Source organism: Oryx dammah, unplaced genomic scaffold (assembly GCF_014754425.2).
Source record: "Oryx dammah isolate SB20612 unplaced genomic scaffold, SCBI_Odam_1.1 HiC_scaffold_13, whole genome shotgun sequence".
In the NCBI taxonomy this organism is placed as follows: domain Eukaryota; kingdom Metazoa; phylum Chordata; class Mammalia; order Artiodactyla; family Bovidae; genus Oryx; species Oryx dammah.
This window is the reverse complement of record NW_024070197.1, coordinates 8,041,729-8,064,022: the sequence shown is the minus strand read 5'-3', so window position 1 is coordinate 8,064,022 and position 22,294 is coordinate 8,041,729. Positions and strand designations below refer to the sequence as shown.

At 54.0% G+C, this 22,294-nt stretch overlaps 3 protein-coding genes and 1 long non-coding RNA gene across 5 annotated transcripts; 1 reads left to right on the top strand and 3 right to left on the bottom strand.

The window, feature by feature from the left end:
• Nucleotides 1-2,367: 2,367 nt before the first annotated feature.
• Nucleotides 2,368-15,117, bottom strand: ETFB (electron transfer flavoprotein subunit beta). Its single transcript, XM_040252175.1, has 6 exons — nucleotides 14,929-15,117; nucleotides 9,200-9,358; nucleotides 8,915-9,073; nucleotides 8,113-8,175; nucleotides 6,321-6,479; nucleotides 2,368-2,578 (listed from the first exon to the last, which is right to left on the bottom strand). The coding sequence occupies exons 1-6, from the start codon at nucleotides 14,983-14,985 to the stop codon at nucleotides 2,408-2,410; spliced, it is 768 nt and encodes a 255-aa protein (XP_040108109.1). The 5' UTR covers nucleotides 14,986-15,117; the 3' UTR covers nucleotides 2,368-2,407.
• Nucleotides 14,492-15,463, top strand: LOC120872099. The gene is made up of 3 exons (XR_005723180.1): nucleotides 14,492-14,635; nucleotides 14,796-14,855; nucleotides 15,356-15,463. It is a non-coding gene; the product is annotated as an uncharacterized LOC120872099 (long non-coding RNA).
• A 279-nt stretch (nucleotides 15,464-15,742) lies between these two features.
• CLDND2 (claudin domain containing 2) lies at nucleotides 15,743-17,812 on the bottom strand. Of its 2 annotated transcripts, XM_040252201.1 has the most exons (4): nucleotides 16,862-17,812; nucleotides 16,388-16,525; nucleotides 16,074-16,193; nucleotides 15,743-15,861 (listed from the first exon to the last, which is right to left on the bottom strand). In XM_040252201.1, the coding sequence occupies exons 1-4, from the start codon at nucleotides 17,073-17,075 to the stop codon at nucleotides 15,788-15,790; spliced, it is 546 nt and encodes a 181-aa protein (XP_040108135.1). In that variant the 5' UTR covers nucleotides 17,076-17,812; the 3' UTR covers nucleotides 15,743-15,787. The 2 variants fall into 2 exon arrangements, with proteins under 2 accessions (XP_040108135.1, XP_040108134.1); XM_040252200.1 differs by lacking the exon at nucleotides 16,862-17,812 and adding an exon at nucleotides 16,644-16,726 and having other exon boundaries at nucleotides 15,743-16,193.
• Nucleotides 17,813-19,173: 1,361 nt separating this feature from the next.
• NKG7 (natural killer cell granule protein 7) lies at nucleotides 19,174-21,884 on the bottom strand. The gene is made up of 5 exons (XM_040252191.1): nucleotides 21,789-21,884; nucleotides 20,421-20,654; nucleotides 20,197-20,346; nucleotides 19,961-20,095; nucleotides 19,174-19,836 (listed from the first exon to the last, which is right to left on the bottom strand). Exons 1-5 carry the CDS (start codon nucleotides 21,874-21,876, stop codon nucleotides 19,778-19,780), a joined length of 666 nt encoding a protein of 221 aa, XP_040108125.1. The 5' UTR covers nucleotides 21,877-21,884; the 3' UTR covers nucleotides 19,174-19,777.
• Between the last annotated feature and the right edge of the window lie 410 nt (nucleotides 21,885-22,294).

The following is a 22,294-nucleotide window of genomic DNA, read 5'->3' as shown; positions in this document are numbered from 1 at the left end:
CCACTCTGTCCTGCCAGGCCTCAAATACCCCCGGTCTGATCCTGCTCCTCTGCTCTCCATGGTCCCTTTTTGCCCTCAGGGCTGTTTTGAGTGGCTGTTTTCCACCCAATCAAATCTCCTGAGACCCACCCAGAGCTGTGTCTCCTTGACCCCTAGACCCCTAGTCACACTCTCTGTCCCACTAAACTTAGGATCTTTCCTCTAACCCCACCCTCAGGCGTTCTCCATCTCCATTCAGCTCCACCTTCTAGAGGGATGCTGGAAGCCTTCCTCCTGCCTCTCTTCCCCTCACTGCTGTCAATCTCCAGATCCCATACCATCCCCTTGGCCCCCTGAATCTCTCTGCTCCATCCCTTCCTCCCTTTCTACTGGCATGACCCCAGCACAGGCCCTGACTCCTCTCTCTATCCCCTTGCCTAGCCTCCTCCCTCCAGCCCATGGATCCCCAGATGGTCGAGTCTAACCCCAGAGCTGCTCCCCTCAACCCCCGGCCAACCCTCACAGCCCTCCTACAGCTCCCCAGCACCTGCCCTGGGAAGACAACCAAGTTCCTCATCCAAACATCCAGGCCCTGCATCAGGTAGAGCCACCCACTCCTTTTCCCCTCCAGCACTTACTCTTTGAACACTCTGCCATTCTTCAGCTCATCTCTTCCCTCCCAGCCTTGGCCTGGACAGTTTCCTCTGCCTGGAATGTTCTGGCTCACTCCCCCACCCCCTCCCACCTAGCTAACCCACAACTTGTCCCTCAAGTCTCACCTTATTAGGAACCAAAATAATAATTACCCACTTATCATGGGCCAGGAACTGTGCAAAATGCTTCTCCGGCATTACCAGCTAGAGCCCCTTCTAATCGCTCTATGAGCTGAGTGTTTATGAACCAGGATACTGCGGCTCAGAGATGTGAAGGGACCTGCTGGAGGTTGCCCAGGCAGAGGGAAGAGCTTAGTCTGTGACGGTCAGGCTGCTCACTCCTCCTGAGAGCTTCCCCGCACCCCCATGCTAATGATAATAACGGTCATAATACAGAGGGAGCATTTTCTGCACATCAGGTATGGTTTCTGCACATCATGGAATACTGCTACTGTAATTAACCCTTCAAAATCCCATGGGGTAGGTTTTGTAGCTTTAAAATGGCAAAAAAGGCCACGTTTCTTCTATTAAGAAATAGAGTCTATGCCCCCTTTCCTTGGATCTGGGTGGGCTCTGGGACTGTTGGACCAAGAGAGGGTACAGCACAAGTGGCCCTGTGCGTTTCTGTATCTAGGCCTTGAGAGACTGGCACTGTCCACTCTCTGTACTGTGGGGCACTCCCTCTTGGGAGTCAGCTGCCATGCTGAGAGGAAGCTCAATCACCCCCATGGAGAGGTATCGTGGCCAACAGCCAGCTCAAGTCAACAGCTCCAGGCACGTGACTGGGGCATCTAGGACTTCCCATTAGAGCCACCCAAAGAGATGCTGCGTGAAACGGCAAGCTGTCCCTGCCAAACCCTGCCCAAACTTCAGATTTATGAGCAAAGTAATTGTAGGTTTATGCCACCAAGTTTTAGAGAGGTTTGTTACGCTGTGATGGGTTTCCCTGGTGTCTCAGTGGCAAAGAATCTGCCTGCAATGCAGGATACTTGGGTTCAATCCCTGGTTCGAGATCCCCTGGAGGAGGGCACGACAACCTACTCTAGTATTCTTGCCTGGGAAATCCCGTGGACAGGAGACTGGCGGGCTACAGTCCATGGGGTTGCAGAGTCAGACAATACAGAAGCGACTTAGCATGCACCTTATACCATAACAAACAAGCAGAAAACAGGTATCATTACTGACTCCACTTGATGGAGGAAGAAGCCCAGGCTCAGAGAATAGGAGTCTGCCAAAGGTCCTCCCAGAGCCAGGGACTGGGCAGGCTGGGAGCTGAACCTGGGTTAACCAGGCCCTTAACCACTTTACCAAGCTCTTCCTGTTTCGATTGTCCAAATGAGGAAACTGAACATCAGAGACAGGAAGTAACTCACTCAAGATCTCACAACTGGTAAGTATGAGAGTGAGGCTCTAAAATCACCATCTCTGACTCCAGGGCTCAGCTCTTCATCCCCACCCTAGGTTTGGATTGTCTGTGGCTTGCCTGTCTGCCCAACCAGGACCAGAGCTTCCGGCATCATTCCCTCTTGTAACCCAAGTCTCAGCAAAGGCCAGGCACCCATGTCTGTCCCTCCTTCATCACGGAAGCTCCTCAAAGGCAGGGACCTGACAAAACTCACTTGGGTCCCCAGTGTTGCCCAGCACAGGACCTGGCACATGGGAGACTTGAATAAATGTTCACTGAATGAATCAAAGAAGGGATTCCCGGGGAATGAGTTAATGGAGACAGACGTCAGAAGAGTCATGGTTTTATTGCTGGGTTTCAGGGAAGGGGCTCAGATGCGCCCAATCTCCTTCAGTTTGGCCACCAGGTCCTCTGTGGTCTCCACCTTGACACCAGCCGTGCGCTGGGGCGGGTCTTCCACGCTAATCACGGAGAGCTTGGAGGTCAGGTCCACGCCCAGGTCCCCTGCCTTAATCACCTCGATCTTCTTCTTCTTGGCTTTCTGCACTCAGGAGGCCACGATTTCATACGGCTGCCCCAGGCCCTGCCCACCCTCTTGCAGCCCCTTTGCATGTGTGCTACACCTGCAGAACCACTCCCATCGGCTGAACCCTTCTGGATCTGCCCACTGGCCAGGGCACATGTGACCTCTTACAGGGCCACACTTGGTGTGGACAATTCCTGCTGGCTGGGGTGTCCTGGGGAGCCCTCCTATTGTGGAAGCCCCCCTTTAGTTAACCACCATGGGAAGTCCTTCACTGGCTGGAAAGGGTGGGAAAAGTCATCCTCTGGCAATAACAACTCAATGACCTTTGGCCAAGATGACCAATTGTACTCACCTTGTTGGGATGACTCAGTGAACCCTCCCTGTTAGATGAAATGACCTACTAAACACTCTCTATTGGCTGGGATGACACACTGATACCTTCCCATTGGCTGAGATAATTCACTGAACTCACCTATTGGCTATGATGAGTCAATGAACCTTCCTTGTTGGATAAATGACAAACAGGAGAACTGTTTGGCTGAGAAAACACAATGAACTCTCCCTATTGGCTGAGATGGTTCATTGAACGCACCCTATTGGCTGAGATGGCCCACAATGTTCTCCACATGCTAGAATCTAGATGAACAGTGATTTCACCATATTTGCCAAGAGACCCCATGAACTTTTCCTAGTTAGGCCTAGATGGCCTAAATGATTCTTCCCTGTTGGTAATGATTACCAGTGGAACCCTCCCTGATGAACCAAGATGATCTAATTGGCTAAGATTACACAATCAACTTTTCCTATATGTTGGAATGACGGGTAAACCTTCCTATTGGCCAGTGAAGCCTTTCTGCTGGCTGAGGTGACCAAAAACCTGCTCCATTCACCAAAACAGCACCCTCTCCCGGAACTCTCACTATTGGCAGAAATGATTCAGTGAACCCTCTGTCTAAGAGCAGGAATCCCTTAGAAGAAATGGAGTAGCCATCATGGTCAACAAAAGAGTCCAAAATGCAGTACTTGGATGCAATCTCAAAAACTACAGAATGATCTCTGTTCGTTTTCAAGGCAAACCATTCAGTATCACAGTTATCCAAGTCTATGCCCCAACCAGTAACACTGAAGAAGCTGAAGTTGAATGGTTCTATGAAGACCTACAAGACCTTTTAGAACTACCACCCAAAAAAGATGTCCTTTTCACTATAGGGGACTGGAATAGAAAAGTAGGAAGTCAAGAAACACCTGGAGTACCAGGCAAATTTGGCCTTGGAATATGGAATGAAGTAGGGCAAAGGCTAATAGAGTTCTGCCAAGAGAACGCACTGGTCATAGCAAACACCCTCTGCCAACAACACAAGAGAAGACTCTACACATGGACATCACCAGATGGTCAACACCAAAATCAGACTGATTATATTCTTTGCAACCAAAGATGGAGAAGCTCTATATATTCAGCAAAAACAAGACTGGGAGCTGACTGTGGCTCAGATCATGAACTCCTTATTGCCAAATTCAGACTTAAATTGAAGAAAGTAGGGAAAACCACTAGACCATTCAGGTATGACCTAAATCAAATTCCTTATGATTATACAGTGGAAGTGGGAAATAGATTTAAGGGACTAGATCTGACAGACAGAGTGCCTGATGAACTATGGATTGAGGTTCGTGACATTGTACAGGAGACAGGGATCAAGACCATTCCCAGGGAAAAGAAATGCAAAAAAGCAAAATGGCTGTCTGGGGAGGCCTTACAAATAGCTGTGAAAAGAAGAGAGGCGAAAAGCAAAGGAGAAATGGAAAGATATAAGCATCTGAATGTAGGGTTCCAAAGAATAGCAAGAAGAGATAAGAAAGCTTTCTTCAGTGATCAAGGCAAAGAAATAGAGGAAAACAACAGAATGGGAAAGACTAGAGATCTCTTCAAGAAAATTAGAGATACTAAGGGAACATTTCATGCAAAGATGGGCTCGATAAAGGACAGCAATGGTATGGACCTAATAGAAGCAGAAGATATTAAGAAGAGGTGGCAAGAATACACGGAAGAACTGTACAAAAAAGATCTTCACGACCAAGATAATCACGATGGTGTAATCACTCACCTAGAGCCAGACATCCTGGAATGTGAAGTCAAGTGGGCCTTAGAAAGTATCACTATGAACAAAGCTAGTGGAGGTGATGGAATTCCAGTTGAGCTATTTCAAATCCTGGAAGATGATGCTGTGAAAGTGCTGCACTCAATATGCCAGCAAATTTGGAAAACTCAGCAGTGGCCACAGGACTGGAAAAGGTCAGTTTTCATTCCAATCCCAAAGAAAGGCAATGCCAAAGAATGCTCAAACTACCGCACAATTGCACTCATCTCACACGCTAGTAAAGAAATGCTCAAAATTCTCCAAGCCAGGCTTCAGCAATACGTGAACCGTGAACTTCTAGATGTTCAAGCTGGATTAAGAAAAGGCAAAGGAACCAGAGATCAAACTGCCAACACCCGCTGGATCGTGGAAAAAGCAAGAGAGTTCCAGCTGCTACTGCTGCTGCTGCTGCTGCTAAGTCGCTTTAGTCGTATCCGACTCTGTGCGACTCCAGAGACCGCAGCCCACCAGGCTCCCCCGTCCCTGGGATTCTCCAGGCAAGAACACTGGAGTGGGTTGCCATTTCCTTCTCCAATGCATGAAAGTGAAAAGTGAAAGTGAAGATGCTCAGTCGTGTCAGACTCTTCGCAAGCCCGTGGACTGCAGCCTACCAGCCTCCGTCCATGGGATTTTCCAGGCAAGAGTACTGGAGTCGGGTGCCATCGCCTTCTCCGAGAGAGTTCCAGAAAAACATCTATTTCTGCTTTATTGACTATACCAAAGCCTTTGACTGTGTGGATCAAAAAAAACTGTGGAAAATTCTGAAAGAGATGGGAATACCAGACCACCTGACCTGCCTCTTGAGAAACCTGTATACAGGTCAGGAAGCAACAGTTAGAACTGGACATGGAACAACAGACTGGTTCCAAATAGGAAAAGGAGTACGTCAAGGCTGTATATTGTCACCCTGCTTATTTAACTTATATGCACAGTACATCATGAGAAACGCTGGGCTGGAAGAAGCCCAAGTTGGAATCAAGACTGCAAAGACATTACTTTGCCAACCAAGGTCCGTCTAGTCAAGGCTATGGTTTTTCCAGTAGTCATGTATGGATGTGAGAGTTGGACTGTGAAGAAAGCTGAGCGCCGAAGAATTGATGCTTTTGAACTGTGGTGTTAGAAAAGACTCTTGAGAGTCCCTTGGACTGCAAGGAGATCCAACCAGTCCATCCTAAAGGAGATCAGTCCTGGGTGTTCTTTGGAAGGAATGATGCTAAAGCTGAAGCTCCAGTACTTTGGCCACCTGATGTTAAGAGTTGACTCATTGGAAAAGACTCTGATGCTGGGAGGGATTGGGGGCAGGAGGAGAAGGGGACAACCAAGGATGAGATGGCTGGATGACATCACTGACTCAATGGGTGTGAGTCTGAGTGAACTCCTGGAGTTGGTGATGGACAGGGTAGCCTGGCGTGCTGCAATTTATGGGGTCGCAGAATCAGACACGACTGAGTGACTGAACTGAACTGAACTGAACCCTCTGTCAGCCAGACTCACCAGGTGGCCCCTTCCTTTGGAGACGTCCCTTGGGTCTGCTCTCCTCCCACCTGACCACCAGTAAGGCATGGGGCCTGCAGCACTCGCCCCTTCCCAGCCCCGCAGTGGCCCCTCTGCTAAGTACTCACCATGATATTGGGCAATGTTGCATAGCGGGGCTCATTGAGCCGCAGGTCAGCGGTCACCACAGCAGGCAACTTCAAGCGCAGAGTCTCCAGGCCCCCATCAATCTCCCGCTCTACTTTGATCTTGTCCCCTTCCAGTGTCACCTGGGAGGCGAATGTGCCCTGGGGAGGGACAGCGTGGGGGGACACAGGAGAGGTTAACTAAGGAAGTCACAGAGAGGGATCTCAAAAATCCAGGGGAGGGTGTCTTTCATGGGACTCAGAGTATAGTTCCTAATATCCTAAACCTACCCACTGGATCTCCCTTTCTCAATGATAACGAACACATGTTGAGTATGGGACACTGTTCCAAGTGACTGAAATGTATCAAGTCATCAGATCCTCCTAGGAACTCTATGAGGGAAGTGCTATTATCCCACTTTACAGATGAGGAAAACTGAGGCAGAGAGGCTCAAAAACATGTCCAGGCTGGTTCAAGGCTCGTGTCATGGTCTCATTTACCCATCTTTCTGTCCCCAAGAGCTCCTTTGAGGCCTCTTGACAACAGAAGCTCAAGTGTACCTTGATCCTCAAAACAGCCTCTGGGGCCCCACCTTCTTCACATAGTGCCCACCCTCTGGCCCAGGGCTCTTGGGTCCTTCAGTCCTGAATCACCATTTCCAGATGTGACCTACACCCTCTGTCTAACCGATCTGTTCTCTCTATTGTGTCACTTATTCACTGAACAAATCTTTCAGGTCTCACCCAGAATGTCCCATGAGCCTGCTCTTGGAGATACACCATGAACATAACTGATAAGGTTCCAGCTTTGGGGGCATTTATCCTGCAGTGAAGACCACTGGTAACCAAGTAAACATACAGTGGCCACTGGCCACAGGTGGCTTCTGAGCACGTGAAATGTGGTTAGTTCCACTGAGGTGTGGATGGAATTTTTCATTTTATTTCATTAATTTAAATTTTAAAACCAATAAGCAAGATCCATTATCATAACTGTGGGGATGGTTTCACGGGTGTGTAATATATGTATAACATGTATCAAAGTTCACTTAATTGTACACTATATATATGTGCAGGATATTTGATGGTTATTTAAGCCTGTTTGGAACAACTTGGGCGTATGAATCTACTTTTTCAACAATGAGTTTTAGGAATCTGAATATTTCTAATAGAAACTGAGCATCTGAATTGAAATACTCTGTAAATATAAAATACACACTGGATTTCAAAAACCTCATACCAAAAACCAAAAGAATGTAAAATAGCCCAATATTTTTTCTCTGTGACATGTTAAAATAATATTTTTGATATGTGAACTAAAATAACATTGAAATAAATTTGGCCTTTTTTACTTCTTGAAAGTGGCTGTGAAAAATTTTAAATGACTCTTGTCATTTGCATTTCAGTTAGGCAGGAATGGGGCTCATGGGGTTGGAGAGGGGGCATATTTCCTGGATTGTGAGCAAGTAGGCCTCTCTGAAGAGGTGAAACCTGAGGAGAAATCTGGAGGTAAGCCTTGAGGTGATCTGAGAGAACCCTGTTCCAGGCTGAGGGAACAGCAGGTGCAAAGGCCCTGGGGTAGGGCTAAGCTGGGTGTGGCTGAGGAGCAGCAGGACAGGGAAGGAGCACGTGAAGGCCCAGAGGAGGCCTGGACTCTTGCATATGCGACCCCACTTCTGCCCACTGGAGCAGGCGTCCAGCTTCACACCTGCCTCCCTCCAGAAGGGCAGAGATCGGGTGGCTGTGTTCTGAGCCCCCAGGCCTGGCCTTCAGCAGATGGTCCCCACTGTGGCCTCACCTGTGGCCAGTCCAGAAATCCGGCTGTCATCTGCCCTGTCTGGTTACAGTCATCATCGATGGCCTGAGTGGAAAAGAGAGAAGATTGTACAATGATGGGGTTTCTCAGGTACCATTTGGGCTTCTGTTCTAGAAAGGAGGCTGGCAGACGTTTCTATAACAGGCCAGGTGAAAAATATAAACACTCTTACGACCACTCAGCTTTGCCCCTATAGAGCACAAGCAGCCACAGACAATAGGTGTCTACATAAACACATGTGGTAGCATTTCTGTAAAACTTTATTTATAAAATCAGTGGTGGCCATGGACCAATTTGCTGACTCCTGGCCCACAGTGCTCCCTTCCCCTCACTCAGGCCCCAAGAGAGGCAGTTAGTTTTTGAGGAGCACGTGAGGGGCCCTGGTATGTCTTTGCGCCTTCTCTAAATATTCCAGTGGTGTCACTCTAGGCACACCTGTTCTGGTCACACAAAGCAACCACATGGATGGCATCTGGGCCAGTGGGAACGCTTTATCTCCGACCCCAGTGATTAGTTCAAGGATGGGCACGTGACTCCAGCTAGACCAATGAAGAGTCAGCTCTGAAAGTTTTGCTGGACTCCTTGTAATAGAGGTTCCTGTCTTTCTGCTAGGGTTCTCAGGCTGCTGGGACGTGAGCCTGGAGCTACAGAGAGTAAAGCTAACACAGAGTTACAGATTATAGCATGTGGGACCCAGATCAAGCTGTGCCTGAAGCTTCCTTACAAGAACTAATAAGTTTGCTTTTTGGCTTCGGCCAGTTTGAATCATGATTCTGCCACCTACCTGCTTTCCCAGCAGCACCAGGTCCACCTTCTCCTTCTCTGCCAGCTTGGCCAGGACCCGAGCCACCTGCAGGGGACCCAGGTGATTCGCTTCTGCAGCGGGCACCTCCACGTGGATGCCCCGGTCTGCACCCATGGCCAGAGCGGTGCGGATTGTCTCCTGCCGGGCAAAGAAGGGGCTTGACTTGGCTTCTAGCCCGAAGGGGACCCAGGAGCACAGGCCCCCAGCCCCTCCTCCCTCTCACGCAGGACGTGGGGCCCCAGCCCCTCCCTAGGCCCAGAGCACCTGGCACTGGGCAGGCCCGCAGCTGACGGCAATGATTTCCTTCACTAGCTTCTTCTCCTTGAGCCGCACGGCCTCCTCCACTGCGATTTCACAGAAGGGGTTCATGGAATGCTTCACGCCATCCGTGACCACACCCGTCTTGTCGGGCTTCACCCGGATCTGCTCAGCCAGGAGGGGAAGGGGCAAGGTCAGAGGGAAGCAGGTGAGGAGGCAGGGGCTGAGACACCAAGCTCCACCCAGGCTGGATGGGGACCGCGTGCGTGCGAAGCTAAATCACTTCGGTCTTGTCCGACTCTTTGCGACCCTATGGCCTGTAGCCCGCCAGGCTCCTTTGTCCGTGGGATTCTGGCAAGAATACTGGAGGAGGTTGCCACTTCCTTCTCCAGGGAATCTTCCCGATCCAGGGATCGAACCTGTGTCTCCTGCTTGGCAGGCGGATTCTTTACCCTGAGCCACCAGGGAAGGCCCCGAATGGAAGTAACTGTCCCACAGTCATGTGGTCAGTCGGCAGTGCCCTGGGCCCCAAGCACTCTAGCCTCCTTCGGTACCACCTGACAATCCTAGAGGAGGAGTCAGGGAGCTGTAAGACAGGACGAGGGGGGCCCTGCCCAGGCTGATGTTGGAGGCTATCGGGGAGGATTCCCTGAGGCAATGGCAGTTGAGCTGAACCTGAAGGGGAACTGGCATTGAGGGGGTAAAGTGTGTGGGAAAGTGTCAGGGGTGGGAGGAGCACATGCAAAGGCCCTGGGGTTTGAGGAGTCCCAGGGAGCTGGTGTGGCCAGAGGAATGCAGTGTGCTGTTGCAGAGGCTGGCAAGGGCTGGACCAGCATGATCCTCAAGATGCCCACATCCTAACCCTGTGACTGTCACCTGCATGGTGACTGTAGCCTACGTGGTAAAAGGGACTTATGCAAAAGCGCTTACATTCAGGATTCTGAGAGAGGTTACTTGGTATGAACCAGGTGGGCCCAAACGAGTCACAGCATTCCTTATAAGTGAAAGAGGGAGGGGAGAGAGTGTCAGGGTCCAAGAGAGACTGAAAATGCTATGCTACTGACTGAAGACAGAAGAAGGGGCCACAAGCCAAGGGATGCAGGGGACCTCTAGGAGCTGGCAAAGGCAAGAGACAGATTTTCTCCTGGAGCCTCTGGAAGGCACACAGCCCTGCTGACACCTTGAACTTAATCCAGTACACTCACTGCAGACATCTGACCTCCAGAACTGGAAGAGAAGGAATCTGGCTTGCTGGGAGTCACACAAGTTTATGGTAACTGGTTTCAGGAGCAACAGGAAAGGAATATGACTGTCCAGGGCCCAGCAGGCCCTGCCAGGGAGCTGGGCCTTGATCCAAAGAACAGCATAAAGAGGTGAGTGCATCCAACTTAAGTTTGCACCAGGTCATTCTGGATCCTTGGTGGAGAAAACTGGAAAAATGGCAAGAGCGGAAGTGGGGACTGGGTGGCTGTCGGTCACTGAAATCAGAAATGACTGCTTTGGACAGCTGTGACAGGGGTGATGGGAAACTGGATGCACTGGAGGTCTTTGGAGGTGAAACTGACGGAATGCCAGGGTGGAGGAGGGGAGCGGTGAGAGGGAAGAGTCGAGTGGACTCTGGGGTTTCTAGTGGGTACATTAGCAGAGAGGGGGACACTGAATTGGGCTCCAGCCTGAGAGAGAGATGCCCAAATACTTACAATGCACTCACCTTGTGCCAGGCACTGTGCTAGGCCCAGGGGATATGGGAGGGGAGCTTGGCTTGGGAGCCTACAAAACTTGGCTCAGGACCTCCCTCTCTCTTCTCCTTGAACGGAGCAGATCCAGGGTGACAGCATGGCCCAGCGGGGGACACTGGGATTCTCTCTCTTACTATTTCCCTGCACCGGTTTCTGTGGGCCTGGCGGAGGTGTGGCTGTTCCCCCCATTCACAGGACAGAACTGAGATGGGAGTGTGGGATTTGGGGAGGGGTCTCCCAGTCTGCCTGTGCCTCAGGGACTGGTAACATTAAAAGGAGGAGGAGGGGAAAGAGAAAAAGAACAACCCTATCCCAGTTTTGGAAAAGTCATCTTGGCACCAACCGTAGGGCACAGACTCTAGAACTCAATTAACTTTACAGAAAAAGCCATGGAGCAAACACCATGCACTGAGTCCATGTTTTGTTCTTCTTTTCCTACTAGAACCTCTACTGGGTGGATCACACAAGATTTCCCCAGACATGCCCTTGGCTCCATCCCTCACCTCCTTCTGCCTTCCCTGGCCATCTTCCTCAAACTGCAACCCTCTCAACTCTCCCTGTCTCATCTTTCTCTGTCTCTTTCTGTCACAATGGCCAACCCCCTGCCACATGACATATGTCAGACCTGTCTTCTCTCCAGCAAAATGTCAACTCCACGAAGACAGGAATTTATGTGCATTTTGGTCATGACCATATCCCCTGGGCCTAGCACAGTGCCTGGCACATGGTGAGTGCACTGTAAGTATTTGTTGGATGACTAAATGACAGCCTGCTCACAAGGGCACCTGTCTGCTGATCAGTCACTTACTAAACAGCATGGAAACTAAAACACCAAAGCCCTTTCTTTCATTTAAAAAAAAAAAAAATTCAACATAGGCGCCTCCCCTTTATAAACAGGAAAGTGGCCCCCCTAATCAGTACAAGGCCTCACTGGGGGTAGTCAGCGGGGGCCAAGGGAGCGCCCTAGCCTGTGCCAGCCCTGGCAGGACGCCCAGCCCCGGACTCCCAACTCCCAGGGAGAAATAGATGTGAGTTCTCTGGTAGCGGGGACCTGTGCCAGCTCATCTCCAGGGAAGACCTTTGAAGCTTGAGTCGTTTCCAGGCTTCAGAAACACTGCTTACTTAAATTACTTAAGTCGGGAAACAATGGTTGGCCTGCAAACTCAGTATGGTCTTTTTTTCTTTTTTTGAATAAAGATGTTTTTATAAATTGAGGGAGATGATTCAGTGAAGCATCCAGGCTTTCTCTTTAAGGTGCAACAAATTAACCCTCAACAGAAACAGGCAGGCAAAGCTTCCAAGGGCTTTATAAGCCTTAACTCGTTTAACCATCCAAAGAGCCCAGGAGGCTGGTTACTGCCACTGCCTCCCCACTTGCTAGATGGGGCAACCGAGGCACAGAGAGGCCGAGCAGGTGATCACGGAAGGCCTCAGAGGCTAGGGCAATGCTGGAAACACAGAGTTGGGTCAGGCCTTGCACACGCCCCCCCCCCCCCCCCCCCCCCCGCAAAAAAGCTGTCAATCTGGGGGCGGGGGGTGGACATCTGGGCAAACAGAGGATCTTAATTAATCCAGTGTGGGAAGGGCTGAGACCAAGCCCAGGGGGCTGCGGGAGGGCCAAAGGACACATCAGAGTAGCCTAAAAGGATGAGGCGGTGGGGGAGGGGGGATTTCCGGGAGGTGGTGACGTCATAGAATCCCTTAGCCCTACTGCAATAGATGAGACGGGAATTAGGCAGGACAAGAGACGGATAAGCAGCAGAGGTGGGAGGGTGGAGCTGGAAAGGCACCCAGGCAGAAGGCACAGCAGGGGCAAAGGCTCAAGGCAACCAGCAGTCTGGTCTGTTGGGAAAGTCTGAGCAGTTTGGAGCTGCGGAGGCACCAAGGAGGGGTGATGGAAGGCCAGGGGGCCAGGGCTGGACCACTGAGAGGCCTGAGTCCCAGGCTGAGGGACTGGGACTTTGTCCTCCGGGAGCTGGGGAAAACCAGGATGATGGTGGGGGCACAGGGTCAGCCCTGGGTGTAGGAAGCCCCCTCCAACTCCGAGGCTGGGAAGGGATGAACTGGAGGGGAGAGACTGGGGAACTGGGGAGGAGACGACACTGAGGGTTCAGGTAGAAGAGGAGGCCTGAACCGCCGGAGAAGAGGGAGCAGGGCAGAGAGATGCAGAGAGCACAAGGCACCGGGCTGAGAAATGACAGGCTGCGGAGGTGAAGGAAGGAAGCTGGGGTGGAGTTGGCACTGTTTAAATCACTTCTTTTTTGAACAAGGAACATTAACAAACACATCCAGGGAGACACCCTGGGGCACTGTGGGAGGGGCAGGCAGCCCAACACTTGTCGGGGGAGGGGGTGGGAAGGACAGGAATTCACATGAGGAATTCACACTTCGGCATCGGCACACACACACCAGAGGCGCCCATGTGTCAGGTCCTGTGCTGGGACCTAAGAAAACATTAGTCACTCAGTCGTGGCCGACTCTTTGCAACCCCATGGACTGTAGCCTGCCAGGCTCCTCTGTCCATGGAGTTCTCCAGGCAAGAATACTGGAGTGGGTAGCCACTCCCTTCTCCAGGGGATCTTCCCAACTCAGCGATCGAACCCGGGTCTCTAGCACTGCAGACAGATTCTTCACCTTCTGAGCCACCAGGGAAGCCCAAGCTGAGACCTAGAGCTGAGTCAAATGTGAGCCTGTCTGATGAATGAGACAGGTATCTCAGGCCAGTGACTAGGGCTAGCGCTGAGGGAGGCTATGGAAGCCCAAAGGGACAGTCAGAGTGGGGAGCACACCAGAATTGGGTCGCAGGACCCCAAAATGAGCTTGCCCCCCAAATGTTGGAGGCAACTCCCCAGTCACATGGTGCCAGAGCTGTCATTAGGCCAAATGGTTGTCAGGTAGAAATGAGAGGAGGCCCTGGCAACCTTTAGATCCTGACTGCTGCTGCCCTGCCGGGTGATCCGACGACCAACAGAACCTCCATGGGCCTCAGTGTCCTCACCTGTCCAATGGGATTCATATCTAGACGGCATTGAAAGGACTGAATCAATTCATCTCCCTGTCTAGTGCACAGCAAGGACCCACTTAATGTGAGCTGTCAACAATCACAGAAGTTTTCATGCGCAGACAGGCTTCCAGGCCCTGTGTTGGGCAATGCTGGGGACACAGAGGTGTACTCAGGTGTACTGACGGGAGTGGGGAGGTGGGGACAGACATGGATGGACAGTCACTGCCTTCAGTCTGGTTCAAGCCAACTATTGAGACAAAGTGGCTTTTGTCTGAGGGAGTCTGTCTGATTTACCTCTGTCCAGACCAGCTTCCCTGGGGACAAGCCCGGTCCTCAGGGACCCTGCCCTCTACCCCATCTCGTGGAGGCTGTAAGCTATTTCCATCAGCTTGTCAGACTGGCTTTCATCTTTAGCAAACCTTTCTCCTTCTGAGCTACAGCCTCCTCGCTCGCCCTGGGGCTGGATAGCTTCTGGGTTCCCAGAGGACTTCCATTATAGCACATTGCCTGTGCCCAACAGTCCTTTGAGTGTGCAACGCAGCCGAGTGAGTGAAATCCTGGCTCGTGTTCAAAGGCACTAATTGGGGTGAGGAGTCAGCCGGGACCTGGCTAGGAATCCCGGCTCAGCCCCTTCTCAGCCGAGTGGCCTCTCTGTGACTCAGTTTCTTCGTGCGTTAGAGGCCACGGCTCTTCCAGCAGGTAAGAAACAGAGACGGTAACTCGGCCCACACGCAGTTCTCAAGACACTGAGTATAGAAGTGGCGGAAGGGGGACGGAGTCATGACCCCAGAAGGGCTGGGTTTAAATGAACCAGGACGGGAACCTCAGAACCTCTCCGTTTGGTGATCTCCGCCCTCAGATGTGACTCGGACGTTTGGGAGAGCGGCAGACACGGGAGGTACCAGAAGACCCTCATACGGTGGGCGCTCGTGACCCCGGAAGTACACGACCGCAGGGTTCAGGGAGGAGGGTGAGGAGGGGGGGGCGGTCACCTTCACCGCGAAGTCGATGACCCTCTTGACAGCCACGAGCGCGCGCAGCTCCGCCATCTTCCCGCCACGGCGACCCGCCGGGTCCGAACTCACCTTCTGCCTCCCGGACCGCTCGCCCCGCCCCCTCTGCCCTCCTCTGCGCCTGCGCCACGCGCCGCCAGTCAGCCAACCGCTGCGGCGCCCGCCTCCTCGCCCCGACAGAAGCCGGGAGGCAGAGTCTCCAGCAGACGTGGGCCAATGGGGAGCGGCCCCTGAGGAGGGAGGCGGAACCCGGAGGGGAAGGGACAGGAGCTTCAGGAAGGGGGCGTGGCCGGGAACTGGGGTAAAGGTCTTGCGGGGGAGGGAGGCGTCCCAAACTTTTTTTCCCCGAAGCCCTCGGGAGTCGGCCCCTTCCCTGAGGTCCCCACCTCTTACTCTCCCTCTCTAGAGTGGTGAGAGCGGAAGTGCCCGTGTCCCCGAGCCTCTGAGTCTGCAGGCCCCTCCGATCTCTCCACGCTCGTATTCCTCATCCCCTCCACGATCGCACCTCTGCGTTCCCTCCGGTCCGTCCTCCCCCGCCCCCGCCTCCACTTTCCCCGCAAGTCTGCGTCCCTACCTCCTCTCCACGCGCCCCCTTGTCCCCTCCTGATTCCACAACCCCCGTGTCCCTGTTCCCATCAAAACTCATGTCCTTGGTCCTACCCACGTCGGAATCTCTCTGCGTCCCCCAAGTCTCCACTTTCCCTGTAGGTTCGCGTCCTTACTTCCTCCCCGAGCCTCCAAGTACCCCCGTGTGCGCATCCTCGGGTCCCCCAGAAAGTCATGTGAGGCCGGCTGGCAGTGGGAGCCGATCCTTTATTCTGCACCCAGGCAGCTGCGGTCATAAGCACACGGGGAATCCACTGATGGCATCCGTGCTCTGCATGATCATGTCCGCCAGCAGAAAGCAGAAGCCTGGCAGAAAGGGGAACGGAAGGCGGGTGGAGCAGGGTGGGTCCTGGCGCAGATGACCAGGAGGGCCCCGGGGACTGGGGTTTGGGACTCCGAGGGTCCAGAGTGGAGGGTGTTAGGAAGTTCCTGGGAGGGCAGCTGGGAAGTCTCTGCAAGGAGCGGGGCGGGGCCCTCGGGGAAGTCTCCTCTCCACCCTCTTCCGCTGTCCAGGTTACCCGCGAGAATAGAGAAGGGTAAAGCCAGCCACCCAAAAAAATAGGACCAGGAATAGAAGACGTCGTCTTTCCATGCATTCTTCACTGTGTAGACTGTCAGGGCGATCAGCAGAAGCAGTCCTGGGCCCCACCCCGCCGCTAGGTGAGCGTGGCCGGGGGGCACCCAGGCCCCACCCTGACCGCGCCCACCGCCCTGGCCACGCCCTTCTCGCCCACCCTCCGTCCCCCTTCAACCCGCCCCCTCGAAGCCTGTCCTCCAGAGCCCTGCCCCGCTCCTGGGCTTTCTCTTCCAGGCCCACCCTATGCCATCTCACCCGAGATAAAGAAGATGGCACACGTGGTCTGACCCCGGGAGTAGCCCTCACTGCACAGAAGCCGCAGCCCCATCACCAAGCCCATGATGCCGCAGCCCGCCGCCAGCACCATGCACGCCCCGGTCACCGCCAGCATGCCTGGGGAGAAAGGACCGCGTCAACAACCTCCGCTGGCGCCGCTCCTGCCCATCACCCCCAACCGCCGGTTCCGGGCTGGGAGCCGAGTCAGGGGTTTGGATGGGGACTCGGAAGTTACATCATGAGGGGAGGTTAATGTTTCAACAGAGAAGCAGGTCCCAAAGTGGGGGTTCGTGGTGGCCTCGGTCACGGAGGGGCCGAAGTGGAAAAAGCAGGGGGTGGGGGGCTGCAGGATGTGGTGTCAGGTGAGGGGACAGCTGTGGTCAGTGCTGGGGGCTGTCTGTTCACGGGGGGGTGGGGGGGCGGGGGTCTAACAGCTGGGCCCCCGGGCCTCACGATCGCAGGGGATGTTGGAGCAGACGCCCTTGTTACACTCCTGCCAAAGGCCACTGTGGCCCCCGGAGTAGCGGATCCAGTAGTTGGAGGCAGCGGACAGAACGATGAAGCAGTTGGCCAAGAAGCCCAGCACGGTGCCCCCGCTCTGAAGGCTCCGCTTCACCCCCATGCCAGGGGACTGCTGCCAAGGATCACGCCTGCAAGACTGACCCATGCCCTGCTCACTCCCAGGTCCCTGGGACCCCCTCCTGCATGTCTCTCCGTATCATGCTACGGAGTAGCCATCAGATGGCTACTCCTCCACCCCTGCCTGGGGCTTCTCATTCTGGGGACCCCTCTCAGGCCCCACCCAGACCTAAGACTGACCACCTTCCCCTCAGGCACCACAGCTTAGGAACCTTCCTTCTGTCCAGAGACCTCTGTTCCCTAGTGGGTGTGCCTTCCTAACACCTCACCTCTGTGCACACTCACCTAAATGACTCACCCCCAGCTCTCCCAGGGCTCTTGGACAGGGCCCAGAGGTGTGAGAGAAGGGAGACTATGTCTCTATGCGGCAGAATTCCAGAACCCCCCCTCTCCTAGCAGCCATTTAAAGAGATAACCACTCACCCAACTATACACACACACACAGGAGCAGCTCTTCTGGCAAAGTGACAGTCAATGTTAGGTGGCAAGTCCGAGGGAGTCTGAGGGCCTTGACACGGTAGCCCATGTCCTTCTAGAAACTTCCCTTCTCTTGACCCCCATAAGCTCTCCTGGTCCCCAGCTCTTTGTGCCCTCCCAAGCCCCCAGGCAGCCTCCTGCCCCTCCTCCTCCATCTGCTTCTCAGGGCCAGTTCTCCTGGAGAACTCCATTCTGCATCTTCTTACCAGGTGAGCTCCAGGGATGTCTGATGTTCTGAGAGCATCCCAAACCCTATCTCCAGTCCAGGTCCTCATCTGCTTCTGACCATCTGTCAGACCCTGACCCTCAACCACATCCCCACTGAGCTTGGCGTGTGACCATGCTGTGGCTCAGTCATATCTGACTCTCTCTGACTGCGTGGACTGTAGCCCATTAGGCTCCTCTGTCCGTGGGACTTTCCAGGCAAGAATACTGGAGTGGGTTGCCATTTCCTCCTCCAGGGGATCTTCCCCACCCGGGGAGAGAACCAGAGTTTTCTGCATGTCCTGTACTGGCAGGCAGATTTTTTTTTTTTTTTTTTACCACTGAGCAACCTGGGAAGCCCAGTTGAGCTCAGCATTTTCCACCAAACCAGGGAGGCCCCTGGCATCCCACCCAGTTAGTTGGACCACACCCTTGGGCACTATCCTTGTTCCCTTCCTGCTCCTTGCCCTACAAAGTCCTTGGATCCCTGAGTCCAGTTCCTCCTGCCCTGCCTCCAAATCTTTTTTTTTTTTTTTAATAATTGTATTTATTTATTTACTTCTCTGTTGCACTGGGTCTTTGTTGCTGTACTCAGGCTTCCTCTAGTTGCCGCGAGCAGGGGCTACTCTTTGATGCGGTGCCCTGGCTTCTCATTGCGGTGACTTCTCTTGTAGCAGAGCACAGATTCTAAGCACAAGGGCTTCAGTAGGTACAGCGTGCAGGCTCAGTAGTTGTGGCTCGTGGGCCCAGTTGCTCCAAGGCACGTAGAATCTTCCTGGACCAGGGATCGAACCTGTGTCCCCTATACTGGCAGGCGGATTCCTGTCCACTTCTCCACCGGGGAAGTCCCTCCCCCGCCCCGAATCTTTCTGGCTCCTCCTTTCCTTCTCATGCCCTGGCCCCAGTGCAACCTTGTAATGTCTCATGTCCCTCCTGTTGGATTGCAGTCTTTTTTCTCTCCCCTTCTGGCCTCCAGAGTGGGGGGAGGGTGCAGAGTGGGCGGCTTTCTGGCACCCAAACCAGATGTTGTCCCTCCCCTGCTCCACCCTTAGCTCCCCATCACCCTCAAGAGAGTCAATTGTGGGGTTCGAGGTGCTACTTCTCACCCATCCTCATTTCCTGTCACCCCCTCACATTCGACAGTGGACCACAAAGTGCTGTTCCCCATCTTGTGAGAACTCCCAGCCTCTCCATGCCTCCACTTTGGGGTCCCTCTGCCTGCATTACCTTTCCTCGGCCCTGGAGAAGTTCCTAAACACATTCTCCCCAGAAAGCTCACCCCCACATCCCACCTCTCCCCCAGACACAGCCAGTCCTCCTGCAATACCGGCCCTGGGCTCTGCCTGCCCCCATGGGACTTGGAGCCCCTGGCAGGCAGGGCCCAGTCTGAGTCACCTCAGCATCTACGGTGGGAAGGCCCAGCAGAAAGGATGCACTCAGGAAAAGCCAGCCAAAGGAGTGAATTTATTAATGAAATGAACAAGGACTAAGGATGAACGCCGGGGTGACTAAATCAGAGAGGGAGCCAAACGACAAGAACTAAAAGGAGGAAGGTACAGGGAAGACTTCTCTGTTGGCCCAGGGGTTAAGACTCTGTGCTTCCACTCCAGGGGGAGCAGGTTCAATCCCTGGTCCAGGAAGTTTGCATGCCATGCAGCCAAAAAGAAAAAAAAAAAAGACACAGGGAAGAAAAGAGATGGAAGGACAAAGAAGAGAGACAACAAGGGCCTTAGGGCCATGTCCGAGCCTAGACTGGTCCCCACACTGGGTAGGAGCTCCTGAAGGGCAGGGCGGGTGGCAGGACTGACTCCCCTCTGGGTGCCCAGCGTCACCCACCATGGAGCTGGCATGTCATCAGTTTATGTCGTAGCTGCATGACCCTTTGAATAACCAGATCCCAGCAAATTTTTGTTGAATGAATGAAGCTACAAAGGAAGAAGCTTGTGGAGGCTGGGAGTCAGGGCAGGCTGGCTGGAAGGAGAGCCAGCTGTTGCTTTCAGGATTCCTGATGATGCCTTCAGAGAACCGAGATCTAAGGCCATCCTGCGGTCACATGGCCTCGTACCCAGGCCGGTGGGTCGTGCAGTGAGCGCCCAGACTCAGGCCACCTGGGGTAGCAGAGAAAAGTTAGATACTTGCTCCTCTCCTGCTCCCTCCAAGCCCCCAGCCAGCCCCAGCCCCAGGGGCACCCCCAGCCAGCCCCAGAACTCCCCAGGCAGCAATCACAATCACCTGTACAGAGAAAGAGGAGTGTTGAAACCCAGCCCAGGTAGAAGGACCATGAGAAGAAGCTCTGGACCTGGGGGTTTCCAGGCTGGTTCCACCGCTCAATGGTGTAGACCGTCATGGCCACTATCAGGGACAGGGCTGGGGATGGAGACATGAGGGTCGGCTCAGCCCCCCTGCAGCAGCTCCCCCTCCTCAGCACCTCTCCTCCCCGCCCCCCAAGCCCAGCACGGAGTCCTCACCTCCAGCAAAGGCCATGAAGGTGGAGACAATGGGGCCGCGTCCGGGGGCAGACAGCGAAGGGATGCAAGACATGACCAGAAAGGCCGTGGAGATCAGGCCCCACAGGACAGCCAGGATGCAGAAGCTCTGCGTCACGTGGATGTAGCCTGCTCGGAAATGGGACCTCTGACTGCCCGTCCCCGCAGGCTTTTCCCCGCACCAAGACCACACCCCCAGCCCTTACCTACTACCGAGACTTGATCCTTGCTGGGCCAGAGGCCTGAGTGAGATGAAGACTTGGGCCCCTGGGCTGCAAACCAGAAATTCGTGCTCAGAGCCACTAAGAGGGACACCAGGCCCAGGGAGCTGGTGAGGAGGGCCAGGGACCGGCAGGGCTCCATGGGGGTGAAGTCTGGGTTTCTGGGTTCCTGGGTCCCGGGTGGCGACGACGAGGCTGGTGATCTAGCCTCCTGGGTCTCTGAGAGAGGAGGAAGTCTGTTCCCCCTCCGCCCCAGACTCCTGGGTCCTCTGGTCTCAAGAAAGAGAAACCAGCAAGCGCTAGGGGTGGCTAGGGGGTGGTCTTTGCTCCTCAACGTCAGGCCCGTTTGGTCTCAGCCTGTCCCAGGCAGCTGCTCTGTGTGACACACCCTGCCTTCCTGGCTTGCATGGACACCCGTCCCCCCAACCCCGCCCCCTCTGAGGTTTCCCTCCCCCTGCGGCAGGGGTTGGCCCTGAAGATGTCGCATTGTCACTGGTTTGGAACTTGTCTGTCTCCACAGAAGCCTCTCTACCTGCTGCCCTTGGGGGCCTCCGCACCAGAGGGGCTTCCTGGAAAAGGTGAGAGAAAGAGATGGGGGGTTGGGTAGAGGAGTGAGCAGAGGGGGCATGCGGTGAGTGAGGCTGGGGTGTGAGTTAGATGGGAGGGGAGGTGTGACTAGAGGGAGACAGTTGGGGGAATGCATCATGCTTTCCTGTAATTCTGCAATTTTCCGTTCTGGGAGGTGGGGGCCCCTAATTCTAGGGTCTCTGCAAAAAGAGAGGGGGCAGTTGGCAAGGATGCTGGGAGCTGCATGAAGAAGGTGCTAGAAGCCTAGACTCCAGGTGCTGAACTCAGACTCCCAGCTCCTTGCTTGGAGCTTGTGCCGGGGGGAAGGTAGACAGTGACCACAGTTCTGAAAGTTTGCAGAGGGGAAGATGTGCCCACATCCTGATACAAATGAGTTCACAAACAGCTCGGCCAAGAGTCAGGCGTTCAGCCTGGTGGGCTTCATCACCGGGATCGGGGTTTCTGTGGTGAGGGGGCGAGGGGGGATGGGTAAAGGATGTCAGGGCAAGACTTTCCGGCTCTCCTCACCTCAACCAGCGTCAGGCCCTGGGCCCCACCTCAGGCACAAGGGGAAGGTGTCACGGCCCAGCGGGGAGGCGCAGATCCTAACCCTATCTCTGTGAAGCAGGAGTGACCTGGAACAGGACGGCTGTCCTGAAGAGGAACTGAGCCGACAGCCCCAGGACAGCCGGCGGAGGGGAGAACGAGAGTGACTGCAGGAGGCCGGTCCTCCTCCTTGGCTGGAGACTCCAATTTGCAGAGTTCGGCCCCCATCTAGATCCTTACCACCTGGGCAATTGGTCACTCCTGAGAACACGCTTGGGAGGACAGGCTCCGGGAAGGAGATCCTGGTCATGGACAGCTGGGGCACCATCTCGAAAGCGGTGATGGACCCGGCTCCTGTGAGGAGCAGCTGGACAGGCTTCAGGAAGTCTGGGCTGAGGGCTTGTGATGATCACATGCTCGGAACCCATCTGTGATCTTCTGTTTTTCCTCTTTTTCTCCCCACCACCTCTCTCCCATTTTCTCTTTTGGCCTTACTAAATGGTTTGTGGGATCTTAGTTCCTCAATCAGGGACTGAACCCGGGCCCCTGGCAGTGAGAGTAGAGTCCTAACCACTGGACCACCAGGGAAATGTCCTCCTCTGTGATCTCGACCCCATCCCAAGCCCAACCTCATCCTGACCACAGCTCCAATCCCATTTTGAGCCCCATTCCTATCCTCCAACACCATTCTCATTCCCAAACCCAACCCCAAACTCATCTTTTCTTTTTGGCTGCACCCTGAGGGT

Bases quoted from the DNA above. Each gene is read 5' to 3' on its own strand.
- NKG7 (XM_040252191.1), bottom strand. From the start codon at position 21,876: ATGGTGCCCCAGCTGTCCATGACCAGGATCTCCTTCCCGGAGCCTGTC. The intron at 20,347-20,420 runs GTAAGGGCTGGG...CCCATTTCCGAG, and splicing joins GGATCAAGTCTCGGTAGTAG to CAGGCTACATCCACGTGACG. The intron at 19,837-19,960 runs GTGATTGTGATT...CTGCTACCCCAG, and splicing joins ACTCCTCTTTCTCTGTACAG to GTGGCCTGAGTCTGGGCGCT.
- CLDND2 (XM_040252201.1), bottom strand. From the start codon at position 17,075: ATGGGTCAGTCTTGCAGGCGTGATCCTTGGCAGCAGTCCCCTGGCATG. The intron at 16,194-16,387 runs GTGAGATGGCAT...GGTGGGGCCCAG, and splicing joins TGCCATCTTCTTTATCTCGG to GACTGCTTCTGCTGATCGCC. The intron at 15,862-16,073 runs GTAACCTGGACA...CCTTTCTGCCAG, and splicing joins ACCCTTCTCTATTCTCGCGG to GCTTCTGCTTTCTGCTGGCG.
- ETFB (XM_040252175.1), bottom strand. From the start codon at position 14,985: ATGGCGGAGCTGCGCGCGCTCGTGGCTGTCAAGAGGGTCATCGACTTC. The intron at 9,074-9,199 runs GTGCTCTGGGCC...TTTGCCCGGCAG, and splicing joins GCGGGCCTGCCCAGTGCCAG to GAGACAATCCGCACCGCTCT. The intron at 2,579-6,320 runs GTGAGTACTTAG...TCCTGAGTGCAG, and splicing joins CAACATTGCCCAATATCATG to AAAGCCAAGAAGAAGAAGAT.